We start from the raw sequence: 14,382 nt of genomic DNA, 5'->3' as shown, positions 1-14,382 counted from the left end.
AAAATACGTACACGGATATAATCAGAGTCTCTCCGGGCTGTGATCAAATAAAGTAAATAATTGACAGTTCAGACAATACCTTTTATTGCACACCTTTTTAATTCTTCACTCTCGAGGGGCATTGTTCCGGAGGTTTTTAAAACTGCAATTATCTGACCTTTGATAAATAACCCGGGTCTAGATCATAATGTACTTAAGAACTACAGACCTGTGTCGAATCTGTGTTTTTTGTAAAAGTGTTTAGAGCGCATTGTCGCCGTACAGTTGAAAAACCATTTGACAGGCAACTCTTTATATGCAAAGTGTCAATCCGCCTATCGCCCGCACCACAGTACTGAAACAGCCCTTCTACGAATGCATAATAATGATATAATGATTGCGTTAGACTCTGGAAAAGATGTAGTCATGGTTATGCTAGATTTGTCAACTGCGTTCGATACTCTCGACCATGACATTTTGATTCACAGATTGCCATCTCGTTTCGGAGTAACAGGTGTAGTTCTGAAGTGGCTTCGTTCATATCTATCAAATCGTGTACAACGTGTATCTATCGACACAACTTCAAAAGATGCCGTATTATAGTATGGTGTTCCACAAGGGTCGGTACTTGGACCCATCCTTTTTACACTGTACACTGCACCTCTTGATAATATATTTTCTGCTCATTGGAATACATGTTGTACGCAGATGATTGTCAGATTTATGTTGTTTGCAATAGCCCCGTAGATGTTGGATCAATCTTGAATTATGTGTTCAAAATATTCGTTAATGGATGTTGTCAAATATGCTGATTCTTAATGATGGCGAGACTGAAGTAATTCAGTTTTCATCGCGTTTCAGAAGAGGTGGGATGAAGTTGAATTCCCTAAGAATTGACACATTTGACATCAGTCCGTCTGCATCGGTAAAAAATCTTGGAGAACTTTTTGAGTCTCATGGTTTCATGACGAATCAAGTAAATAGTATTTGTAAATCTGCTTCCTTCGCTTTGTACAGAATTAGCAAAATTCGTTGTTTGATCGACAAGAAATCCACAGAAAAACTTATACATGCTTTTGTGACATCGCGCCTTAACTATCGTAATAGTCTCCTGTATTGGATTCAAAAATACAACTCTAACTTGAAAAATTGCAGTCTGTTCAAAATGCTTCTGCACGCTCAATTAGTCGTACACGGAAATGTGAACACACCACGCCTTTTTAATGGATTTGCATTGGTTACCTGTAAAAGAAAGATTAAAGTTTAAATTTTTTCTCCTCACTTTCAAAATCCTAACCGGTAAATGTCCAGAGTATTTGAAGTCACTGATAGATATTCAGGTTCAACGACGTTTTCTCCGTTCCTCTGATAAACTATTGTTAGTTCGGCGTGATACGAGGAACACTACCGTAAACTATGGTTTCCGTGCTTTCTCAGTTGCTGCTCCAATATTATGGAATGAACTAGCGTTTACTAATGCTATTTTAAACTATTCGGTTCAATCCTTTAAGCGCGAGTTGAAAACTTATCTTTTTAAGGAATGATACTGCGTTAAATGAAATGTATTGATTTTCTTTTATTTGTCGGGTCATTGTTATTTCATCGTTTGTGTACAGAGCACTGAGACGAAGTGTAGTGCGCTTTTTTAGAAATAAATAATAATAATAATAATGTGGAGAGAGTATGGGGTCGCCTGGTCTGTCGAACAGGGTGATGGGCTGTTGCCGGAAGGCAAGCACTGAATCAAAGTCAGGTGATGGTCACGTGTCTTTGAAATTAAATGATGGGACATGCGGAGGAAAGCGGTTGTACAGTGGCTTTTGGTGCAATTCGCTGGAATTAGTTTGATGGTACTTAAGATTTTGCTGTGTACGAAAATCATTTTAAAGCTTGTGCTACAATAAATGGATGGAATGATCATAGTAAATTGCTGGTGATGTTGGCCAGATTAAAGGGCGTTGTACTGAAGGTGGCGTCGACAAGCATAGGCGACGAGGGTGATTTGACCTTTAATGGATTGTGCGAATTGTTGCTTGAACAGTTTGGGTCAGGTGGACAGGAGGGTGCATATCATCTTGCCATTTGCAATATTTGCAGGCAACCAGGTCAGTCACTGCGGGATTTGCCACAGGTTGTTAGGGAAACGGTTTGGAAAGCCTACCCAGAAGTAAGGGGTAAAATGGGAGAGCAGATATGTATTGAGGCATATTTTGATGCCGTTGTGGAGGTAACTATTAAAAGAAAAATAAATAAAACTAAAGCCAAACTCGAAGATTGTGTAATGCCTGGGATAGCTGAAGAGAATTGTTTGTCATTGTGTGAGAAAGGTAAAGTTACTGGACATCGGTCAGTTGGCGCGAAGACAGCTGAGGTTGAGGGTGAGGTCAGTGACCTTCGTTCCCTGATTGAACAGTTACTTGCCGATGTGGCTGACTTGAAAAAGGAAAGAGTGAGAGTTCCTAGTTTGAAAAATGGTTGTGGGCTTTTGTGGCCAGAGTGGGCATATTCGTAAGAATTGTCCAAATAAGAGCAAGAGAGTTGTGACTGCTCAAGAAAATAAAAGTCCGGCTTTAAAGGCCACAGAGTTGCACAAAAAGGTCGTTGTTCAGCCCGGAAACAATCTAAAGGTAAGCCTGTGGGCAAGACCTGCACTAGTACTGATGATGGGAAGAATTGAGGAAGTGAAATGACCTGGGAAAGGGGGTCAGCTAAGAAGGTTTTTCCTGTTCGGGTATTCCATCCTGGCTTCAAAATATTAGGGCTGTTTGACACAAAGGTATTGCAGAGTTATAGCCTGTTAAAACTTCTGAAAAACTGACCAAATAAGAAGAAGTTGGGGAGTCCTTAGTGTATTAACTATGGTAGAGGTCCCCTAGCTTTTAATAAAGTGTTTGAAAAGGGAAAGTCATTATTTGCTGTTTTTCAGGAAAGTTTGACAAGGCGGTGCTGGCATTCAGAGTGAGTGACTGCTATTGTAAAGTGAGATTAACCAAAAAAACTGCTCTATGACTTCAAAAGAGGGGTGCAAATATGGCTTGTTTTCAACATTTTTGACAGAATAACAGTTTTCCTACATAATTGTACACCAATTTAATCCAACTTTAAAATGAGATATGGACATGTAATTTTTACAGCCTATTAACAAGGTTACAGATAAGATTTGTACGGCACAATTTTCCTGTATTAGAAGTACTTTTTGAAAAATCACATTTTGAAATTTGAAAGAATTTTTAATAATTTTTTGAGATATAAACCACTGAAAAATCATAAAAACAAATTTTATTTACAAATCCTGCTGTACAAATCTTACAATAAATAGTGTCAACATATTTATAACTAATTTGGTAATATTAATACAATCAAATTATTATTAAATTCAAATATGTAAAAAAATATGAAAAATTAAATTTTAATATTTACTGGTGTTATATTTCAAAATCATGGCTGTAAATATACAATTTTTATATTCTTTGGAGAAAATATTAACTAAGGAAGTTATCCTGAAAATTTGAACTAAATATCTTGATTCTAATACTTGAAATTTGACATTAACTCTGAGAAAAGAATTGGTGCAAAAATAGCCTTTCCAACCACCTTAAGCGACACCGGAATGCTGATGCCCTTAGCCGTATGCCTGTTAGGGCATGTAAACGATGTGGTAGGGATCATGGTGGCGATGATAAGAGAGATCATCCACCTGGTAGTGTGACCAGCGGTTGTTTGGAGGGCTCCGATTCTGTATGTGAGCTGGTCGGTGGTGTTTCAATGGGGAACAAAGGTAGGGTGTGTAGTCTAAAGAGACAGAAAGTCAACTCTGCGGTTAGTTCCCAGAAGTTTCCCAGGAAGGTAACTGACTTGGATAGTAGTGAAGTTTTGTCCCCTGTGTGCCCCTGGTCCAAGGAGGAGATTAGACGTCAACAGCTTGCTGACTCAAACATATGAGTCATTGTGAAGTATTTTGATGCAGGCCTTGTGCACCCTCCTTGGGAGGAAATTTCATCCAAATCGCCGGCAGTTAAAACATACTAGGCGTCGTATGCACAGCTGCGCATGCGCAACGAAATTATATACAAGTTGTATGAAACTACCAATGGAAAAGCTGTACGATGGCAATTGATATTGCCAAGGGTGTATGTTACACCGTTGCTAGCAGAGATCCATCATTCAAAGCTAGAGGATCATGCTTGCATGACTCAGACTTCAGCGAAAGTTAGGTAAGGTTACTACTGGTTTGGTATGAGTGTTGATGAGCAAGCTTATATAAGACAGTGTGATGTGTGTGCTCGTAATAAACCTACTCGGGTCAGTAAGCGTGCAGCATTGCAGATTTATACTGTAGGGGCTCGTATGGAGCTTATAGCACTGAATGTGGAGGGACCGTTCCCCGAGTCCAAGAGAGGAAATTGCAAGATTGTTGTGGTAGGAGATTATTTCATCAAATGGCTGGAGGCTTATGTGGTCACTAATGAGGAGGCCTCTACCATTGCCAAGATTTTGTTGGATAATTTTATCAGCGGTTTTGGTTCTCTCTTAGCATGCCACAGTGATTTGGGATGGAATTTGTGTCGAATGTATTTCAGGAAGTCTGTGTTTTGCTAGGAACGGATAAGATTTACGCCTCGCCTCATCACCATCAAAGTGACAGATTGAACATTTTAATCATTCCTTTCTTGCGTACATATGGTCTTATATGGACACCGAGGAGGGACAAGGATCAAGGAACTCCACCTTTTATATCTGTAAGGTGGTTTATTACCAAACAAGTCATTGACAGTGACATAGTCCCCACTTGAAATAGGGGAGTATTAGTCTTGATGGGGCAGGTAAATGTGGTCTTTAAGAAGTATCACTGGAGTGTATATGTTAAGATCTATGGGCACATAGGTCTATGTTGTTTTCCCCAATTTGAAACACATGAGGCATGTCTAAGTTATGGTTCTAAATCAGGAAAATAGATCAGACCTCTAGCTGTATTGGCCAGCCAAGAAATACATATGTGGATAATAAATGATGTCTAAGATGTGACGTCTTAAGGTCTAATATCCTATCAAAATTGGAGGGTATAGAACTTGTGGTTACTGAGTTATGCATATATATGTATAATCAAGGTAAAAAGTCATCGAGGTCACGTGACATTTTGAAAAAAAATATATTGCTAATTAATTCCTATATGCCAAAAATCAGACATCTAGCTCGATTCGCTTGCCAAGAATTAGATATGTGCATAATCAATGAGGTAAAGCGTGTGTTGTCATAAGGTCGCCCATCCTACTAAATATAAAGGACATAGCACTTGTGGTTACTTATTTATTGACAAAAACGTATATTTTAGGTAAAAGGTCATAGAGGTCACATGACATTTTATCAAAATATTTCTATTCTATAGTTATCCCTAAATACGAAAAATCAGACATCCAGCTCTATTGGCTTGCTCAGAATTAGATATGTGCATAATTAATGAGGTACAGTATGTGGCATCGTAAGGTCTTCCATCATACCAAATATGAAGGGTGTACCACTTGTGGTTACTGAGTTATGGACTAATATGTATATTTCAGGTCAAAGGTCATTGAGGTCACGTCACATCTTGAAAAAAAAATTGTATTGCTAAGTTATCCCTATATACCAAAAATCAGACCTCTAGCTCTATTGGCTTGCTCAAAGTTAGATATGCATATAGTTATTGAGGTACAATATGTAGCGTCATAAGGTGTCCCATCATACCATACATGAAGGATGTAGCACTTGTGGTTACTGAGTCATGGACAAATATGTATATTTGAGGTCAAAGGTCACATAGGTCATATGACAATTTGTCAAAAAAAATTGTATTGCTAAGTTATCCCTATATATCAAAAAATCAGACCTCTAGGTCATTAGGGGAAGGCTCCATTAACTTTGATGGTACCTGAAACCCGAGTTGCTGCCTGCCAACTCGGGTGACAAACAGAAGACTTTTAATCCCCAAGGTGTTAATTTTCCATTGTTGCGATTATCTTATCGAGCTGGTGCTATGATAGGAACGTCAGGGCTGTAACGACTCTCTCAATACCACGGGCACACACATATGCTTGCACATGGAACTATGTTGACAGGAAAAAGTGAACTGCCCTTTTTCAATGCAAGTAATCTAGTTTATTCTTTAATTTAGGCTCTCAACTAAGTTTTAGAAATATGGTGAAACAAAATATCGTTCTTCGTTCATTTTCAGTCAAGTTTCCTATTTTCGGACGCTTCACTTCAGTAACGCGCATTGATCATATATGCAAATGTGATCAGAACAGCATATATAGTTCTTTCCATGTGGCGAGATTTTTCTTGCACTTGCAAACAACGTAACGAGTGAGTAAGGACTCCAAGAGCCGCGCGTATCCTGTGACATTACATCTCGTATAGAGCGAATTTAAGTCAATGAATTGCAAGCCGGATCCGTCTGTAAACAGTATGGCCACTGGTACATATTATAAGAACGGAGAAATAGTAGAGGGAGTTATTGAGGCCGGTCTGCGGACGGCACAATTTTCAGTGATTTAATTCACGGTATTAATTTCACAATAAAACGAATTCGCGAGCTTACCATTGATTTTTGGTGATGTTGAACATAATTGAAAAAGAGAGCTAAATTCTAGTGTTCCTTGTTTGATAAAATTCCAAATTGACGACACCCAACGTCAACCTGTACGACACCGTATGTGTACAACACACCTGCAGTCGATTAGTCGATTGTGACACAGTAAGCTTACACGTAATGCAATATCGGTCGACCCACAGTCCCTCTATCCATGCATTTCTGCAGTTGTCTTTCCTATTCTGTTCAGTTAACAGACATGATTTCACAGAATATTACACAGAAAACATATTTTATCATATTTGGAGGCACTGAATACTAGCATTGCAAGAGAAAGCGACGACAAATTTTCCGGTTTGATTCCAGCCGTTGCTTGCGCTACGTCAACACACTCGCAGCGATCAACCCCAGAAATTATCGCACACTATCATCATTTAGGATGGGAGAAGGATCAAAACACCGGTTTCAAGATATGATGATTTCTGTCTTCGTGTCATAGATAGACGCAGAGAACACTTAATAGAGCCAAAAACAGCGAAAATTCGAGAAAAACGTACACACAATCGGGGACTGTGGCATGCAGGACAAACCCAAGCTACGCATTATCACGTGACTGCCCCTCGTATCGCGGTTTGGCTGTGCGGTCCAGGTGATTGACACCTTTTACAATAGGCGTTTTCAGACCGGTGGATAGAGGGACTGTGGTCGACCTAAAATTTGACACTGTGATCGACGTAGCGTTTCAAAAGTACGAAAAATGAGACCAAGTAATTGTTTGTTTATTTAGATTTGATCTAAAACCTCCCAAAACCAACAGACAAAGTCCTACTCTTACGCAGAAAATCAACGTTTTCAAGCGTAGACTCCCGCGTAGACTTTCCCTTCCGCTTAAACCACGGCCCCTCCACAAAACGCGATGTAGATCTATGATCGTCTATGGATGGATTGACGTGGCGTTTCAAAAGTATGAAAAATGAGACTCAGTAACTTTTGGTTGCTTTACATTTGATCAAAAACCTACCCATCAGACAAGGCCCAACTCTTACGCAGAAAACAAAAGCTCTGGAGCGTCGACTTTCTCTTTCTCTTCCGCGTTTGAGACTTTCTTCTCTTTCGCGTGTGAGAGAAACAAACGTCGGCTTTATTTGGAAATGGCCTGCTATTGGTGAGCGTAACGTCAGTCCAATGGTAAGCTGCACCCGATGTGAACGTCGGAATAATTCGGGCTGTAATCGGGAAAGCAAGGATGACCTCGAGAGCGATTCCCAGTTCGCACGTTCGTAGATCGCGGTACTACGGGCTGATACTAGATAGCAACAAGTTCACCGCGTAAAGTGCTAGATTACATATAGCCACATAGGCACTTCTGAAATGTTATCTCCGGCTTGCAAGACAACAAATATCAAAATATTATTATCAAAACCAGAATTTCGGGGCTAGAGAGCGAAACATTGCTGAAAAGTAGCCGGCCAAAATACGGAAGTAGCCAGTCAATTTGGCCGGCATCCGGCTAAAAATGAACACGCGGATTCAAACAGAGAGGCTTGTTGCGATAGACAAGTAGCCTTTGGCTTTTGACCAGAAAAATAAGTGAGTGTTCTTTGATAATTCAAAGACTGGATCTGTTGACACCAAAGTTTGCTCGTGACTTTCATTGCATTGCATGCACCTTTCCTCAATGTGAGTCTGAACTGAAATTGAAAGAGTACGTTTTAGTAAAAGTCCTGTTTTGTTGTGCTGATTTTCGCTACTTTCTTTTATAGGGGTATAAACATTCATACAAAAATAGCTTTTCGTATGCAAAATCAGCGTACGTTAATTAACTGCTAGTATTGTTTAAACATCATTTTATTTGAAAGGGATTCTATAGTACACTCGTTTTTGTAAACTCTTCATGCAATTTTATGAACTAAATGATGACCTCAAAGTAACAGCAAGTGCTGGATGGCACTTTTAACGCTGGTTGGAAATCCTGAGTGCCGGACAGGGGGGCCATCATCAAGTCAGGCGCCGACTGGCATTGGCCATGCTAAAAGTAGTTCCGGCAGTGCTAATGTTTTGTTTACACTAAAAGATAATCTGTTCGCATATGTTGACATAGAGATTAATCCTCTGATAACCAACTCGGGTTACTCGGGTACGTCCAAGTTAATGGAGCGTTCCCCTCATGTCTATTGGCTTTGCTCAAAATTAGATATGCGCATAATTAATGAGGTACAATATGTGGCGTCATAAGCTCTCCCATCATACCATATATGAAGGGTGTAGCACTTGTGGTTACTGAGTTATGGACAAATATGTATATTTGAGGTCAAAGGTCACCGAGGTCACGTGACATCTTGTCAAAATATCTGAGATATCATCGTGAATGGAGGGACATAACCCAATCTATAAGCCCCCTGGACTTCATCTGTGGGGCCAAAAACTGTGTCACTGCATCCTTTTTGCTATATGAATATGATGAGAAACTAAATTTTTATTTTACTTGGCCTTATACATGGGATTCTATGCAGAGCTGACATATACATGGGAGTCTATGGACTGCCTTATATATTGGAGTCTATGGACTGACTTATACAAGGGAGTCTATGGACTGCCTTATACATGGGAGTCTATGGACTACCTTATACATGGGAGTCTATGGACTGCCTTATACATGGAAGTCTATGGACTGCCTTATACATGGGAGTCTATGGACTGTCTTATACATGGGAGTCTATGGACAGCTGCCTTATACATGAGAGTCTATGGAGGTGGAAACTAAAAAGTCCTCTAACACTGCCAAATTTGATCGCATTGTGAAACAAATCGAATTGCATCTGTATGGTGTAGGGTACTATCCTTGTGCAAAGTTTGAAAGAAATTGACCACGGCATGTCTGACATATCTGCGGACGGACGGACGGACATGACCCAATCTATAAGTCCCCCCGGACGACTAAAAATGAAGAAGTATACTGGGAAGCCGTTGGACTCATGGTTTGAAAAGGTGAGGTTGTTATATCTAGATGAAAGACAATAGATTGGTAAGCCAGGTGAAAGTGTTGGTGTGGAGACAAAGGGAGGCGGACATGATGCTACTTAGTCTCCAGTTGAAACCACTGTGGGAATAGACAGTGATATCAGCACCGTTCAAAACGACCAGTTGTCTCACGATTCCAACCCTTTGGTCAATTGTTCCCCTTCTGCCTTATCTGGAGACGGTGATCTGTCGGCCCAAGAGTTAGAGGTCATTGACGAGAACAGTAAAGAGGGTCAATAAAGAGGGTAGTTTAAGTGTTGAGAAATCTGATGATTAGAATGATCAGTCTGCAAATACTTATATAAATGAAATTAACACTAATCGTTACCCTAGGAGGAAGAAGAAAATTGCTCAGTACAATGGATTTACTAGTTATGACTAGAAATGCCCTTGTTAACGTGTGGACCTCACAATCGTAAGCAGGACAGATCCTTGAAGTTTAATGCTGAAGGTTAAGGTGTTATTTCAGGTTGCATTGACACTTGATAGATAGACAGATAGACAGGTTGGTAACTCTGCTGGTGGACAGAATTGTCCCCAAGGTTATCGTTTGCCCAGTTAAAGCGATGAATTCGTTTCTTTGCTTCGATAAAGTTTGTATGTGCGATGTGTGATAGTGAGCGTGCGTGCGTGAGTGCTTCACGAACTCTACAGCGTGCGGAGCGGTCTCATTCAGAAAAATGTAACAACTTAGCCGGCTATTGAACCACTCTTTATTGGGAGTGGAGATTTAGCCGAGCGGTTCTCTCTGTGGCCTCTCCGCTAGGCGACTGATGCTGTATGTTGTGGGTTCGAATCCGATTGATAACTAATCGTATTGATACTTTTGTAGTTGAGTTGTTACCGGTGAACCAGTGATGTGGTAATGTAGACCACTGTTAGACAATTTGTCTTGTATTTTTTCTTGAGTTATTAGACTCTGGGTGTAGTAGTTATGGTAACTACACACATACACCCATACACAGATAGACTGTTGGATTGCGCAAAGCTTTCTTGTTTAAGTAATTGTTGATATTACTTGGTGTTAATCTGCTTTTAGTCGAACAATGATTGACCTCGAAACATGTGTCGGTATGCTTCCCTGTTTATGTCCTTTTAAATTGTCAAAAATCTCACATGAGACAATGGATGTGCAATGGTAGACACACATCATTGTTCTCCTTTCTTTTCATAAGTTTCAGGGCCTATTATAGTCTGGTCTCCACCGACTTCAATTAACATGTTTGCAGGTAGAGCGATTACCTATGTGCATGTGATAAGTCTCACCTTGTGATTTATTTCTGTTGGTTGACCAGTGCGAATTGCTACTGTGTTGCGGCTACCACCTTTATAGTTCGAATTGCTTTTTGAGGAAGTGATTGCCTGATGATTACTTTGATTGTAATTACCATCAACTTTACATGACCGTCGCTATAGACTGACTAACGCTCGACAACAGACATACGTCCTTATTATTTTGATGTAACAAGACTGAGTTTTGTTGTACTACAATGGAGGGCTCTTGCATGTAGGCAAGGTTGTTGCCCTGTCGGTAGAACTCAATGGTAGGGAGTTGAATATTCGGGGGACCGGAAAAGGATGGAAAGGGGAAATGTCGTAGAACGATGTGGTGTTTCTATGATGACAGATCCAGTGCGCATGCCCCATAGGACGTCTTGTTTGTGTGTTGGCTTGAGGGACTGCTGAAAGTGGTGTGGCTTGCAGTTCTTGTGACCCCTGGTGAAATTCCTTCTGATGAGTGATTTCTATCGACTGAGATCCCCGCGCACTGTGGCCGTGAGTGACCGGAGACTGGATCGTCTAGGCCTGGGCGCGGCGGAGATACTGATACGGCTTGGAACTGGTGCCAACGACAACGCTGACGAACGCATTTAGTTCTCTGTCTGGTGAGTCGTAGCGGGGGTGCCAGTTCGGCTTGAAAATTCCACTACAGTATGTTTGTTATGCTTGAGTCAGCACACATTTTCGTAGCAAATTGCAACAACATAAGATAAAATACACCATGGAAGATGTTGTCGAAAAAACAAAATGATTAAAAAAAAATGGTGTAATGCTTGTTATCCCTTCCTGTCCCATTCCATCCCAATGCTGCCTCTTGCCCAGTTTAAGTGATGAATTCATTGCTTCTGAATCGATAATTTTTGCTTGCGATGTGTTATAGCGAGTCTACGAGCATGAGTGCGTCATGAACTGTACAACGTGTGGAGGAGTCACAGTCAGAAAATGTGACAACTTAGCTAGGTTAATGAACCACTTATTTTTAGCTCACATGTTAACACACGTGAGCTAATGTCATAGCGATGTCTGTCTGTCTGTCCATGTGTGTGTGAGTGTGTTTGTGTGTGTGTCTGTCTGTCTGTTTACACGATAACTCGAAAAACGCCTGAACAGATTCAAGTCAGACTTGATAGTTAGGCACCATATGCGACTTGCAAGAACTGATTAGATTTTGGTTTATGTAGCTTGAATATTAATGAAGTTATGCAATATCATTTTTATATAATGTTTTCCCTATGGAGACAGTAATGGCAGCGTCGACGTATATTAAGAAGTACTGCACAAAATTTCACGGAACTTTTCACCGATAACAATCGCAGAACATTATGATGATGTTGTGAGTATCATGTCAATTATCTTCTTATTTGCATATTTAATGAACTTTTGTATTTAGTGAAATAGCTCTTAAATTTTCTTCACCAAATTTGATGATACATGCAACAAATGATGATATGATATATATCTAATTGAACGTAGAAGCATTAGGCAGTGTCAAGTTAATAAATACAGTGGACCCTCGCTAGGTCGCAGGTGACAGGGTCCATAGCCAGAACCACTACTTAGCGAGGGCCGCGACTTATCGAAAGACCTTGCAAAGAGAGGCAACTTCTGTCTCCAATACTTTCTATGACAACAAAACACATACATTTCTCCTTTTAACTTTATTTTATTAAATTGCAAATATATGTGACAATTAACGCTCATTTCATTGAGTAGTGTCAAAAAATATTACAAGCTCAAATTAATTGAAAAATAAAGAATCACTGTAAATTTTGTCATCGCATGTGTCCATGTTTGTTCTCTCAAAATAATTGCACAATGCTTAAAATTCAACGCGATTAAAAAAGTTGGTAGTACTCGTCTGACGCTGTTTCTTCTTCCAGACATTTCTGCAACATACAATAAGTTCCTTTATGTGTAACAACTTCAAGCTGTCGATGTCACTCTCGCTGTCAGCCGCTTCGAAAAATGACAGTGCTGCTTCAGGTCCTGTGATAGCTTCTTAGGTAGGTGCAGGAGGCGTGACGTTCTCTTTGTCGACTGCGGTGTCGTCATGTTGATCATCGGTGTCGGTGGGTGGTTTCTTAACTTTTGAACGTTTATACGGTCCAAAAGTTCAAAAGTTTGGCTCGTTGTCATCGGTAGATATCCATTCCATCAGCACGTCTTCGCTGTATTTGCTGTCAAGTCCATGTTCAACTGCGCTGTTGATAAGGGTGTTGACAGACTCTTTCTCTGGGATGGCAGAAATGTCGTCTTGAAGGTTGGATAATGCTCCGAGTCCTTTCATCCAGTATCCTTCAATAGAAGAAGTCTTGACTTGTCTCAATGACTTACCAGCGATGTAACACATGTCCTTAATAGTGTACTTCTGAAGGCTTGTTACCAGCGATGAATAGTCGGGGTCGAGCAAGAGATGCATCATTAACTCGCGGCGATAATTTGCTTTGAAAGTTTTTATGATGCCTTGATCCATGGGCTGCAGCAGACTGGTCGTGTTTGCTGGCAGACATAGCGCTCTGATTTTCCCATCTTGCCTTCTAAAGTTGTCTTCGCGTGGATAAGCTGGACACAGGTCTAATAGCAACAGAGCTTTGGGTTCAAGCCCACGAGATGTCAACTGACAACGCACTTTGGGGACAAAGTTGTTGAAAAACCACTCCTCGAAAAGAGACTGCGTCATCCATGCATTTCCTGAAGCCATATACACCACAGGTAAATTTTCCATATTGACATGATGAAATCAACTTGGTTTCAGACTTCTGCCGATGATGAGCGGTCTCAGCTTGTGGTTGCTCGATTTGTTTGCCGTCAGCATTACGGTGATGCATTGTTTGTTCTGTTTGTAGCCGACAGTCTGAGGGTCATTCGATGCAGCTTGGGACTTCGAGGGCAGCAACTTCCAAAAACAAACCAGCCTCGTCGATGTTGTAAACCTGTTCATCACTGTAGCCCTCGACATCGATAATGTCTCTCAATTTAGCGAGAAAAGTTCGTGCAGCTTTGGTGTCTGCTGATCGGGCTTCACCATGGATGGCTTTTTCGCTGACTTCGTGTCTTCGCTGCCAACTTCAGAACCACCCTGCATTGGCCTCAAAAACTCAAAGCGGTCTCTCCCGAGTTGTTTGGCCAAAATGCGAGCCTTCTCACGTATGATAGGCCCAGAAAGTGGAGTCCCTCTTTACCGTGTTTTAAGAAAAAGCTAATTTGCATAGCTTATGAAGTTTTGTAATTAGTCATATATCTCCAATGTAAATGCACAAAATTTAATGAAATGTGCTACGGATATTGATCCGACAGATATTTGACTATGTTGTATAGCATTTAGAGGTGTAAAGTTAATTAAGGGTTACATATTTAATGAACTTTATAATTAGGTATATAACTCTAAAATTACGGCATATGATTTTGTGACACCTGTTGCAGATATTGATCTGATAAATATCCAATTGTGCTATAAAAGATTTAGCAGTGTCAAGTTAATGAAGGGTTAATTTGCATATTTAATAATGAAATTCGTAATTAGTGATATTACT

At 40.3% G+C, this 14,382-nt stretch overlaps 1 protein-coding gene across 1 annotated transcript; it reads right to left on the bottom strand.

The window, feature by feature from the left end:
* Window positions 1–12,962: 12,962 nt before the first annotated feature.
* LOC139130630 (jerky protein homolog-like) lies at window positions 12,963–13,574 on the bottom strand. The gene has a single exon (XM_070696380.1). The coding sequence runs from the start codon at window positions 13,572–13,574 to the stop codon at window positions 12,963–12,965; it is 612 nt and encodes a 203-aa protein (XP_070552481.1).
* Between the last annotated feature and the right edge of the window lie 808 nt (window positions 13,575–14,382).

Source organism: Ptychodera flava, chromosome 4, assembly GCF_041260155.1.
Source record: "Ptychodera flava strain L36383 chromosome 4, AS_Pfla_20210202, whole genome shotgun sequence".
In the NCBI taxonomy this organism is placed as follows: domain Eukaryota; kingdom Metazoa; phylum Hemichordata; class Enteropneusta; family Ptychoderidae; genus Ptychodera; species Ptychodera flava.
Note: the sequence above shows the minus strand (reverse complement) of the source record. Positions and strands in the feature narration are given on the sequence as shown.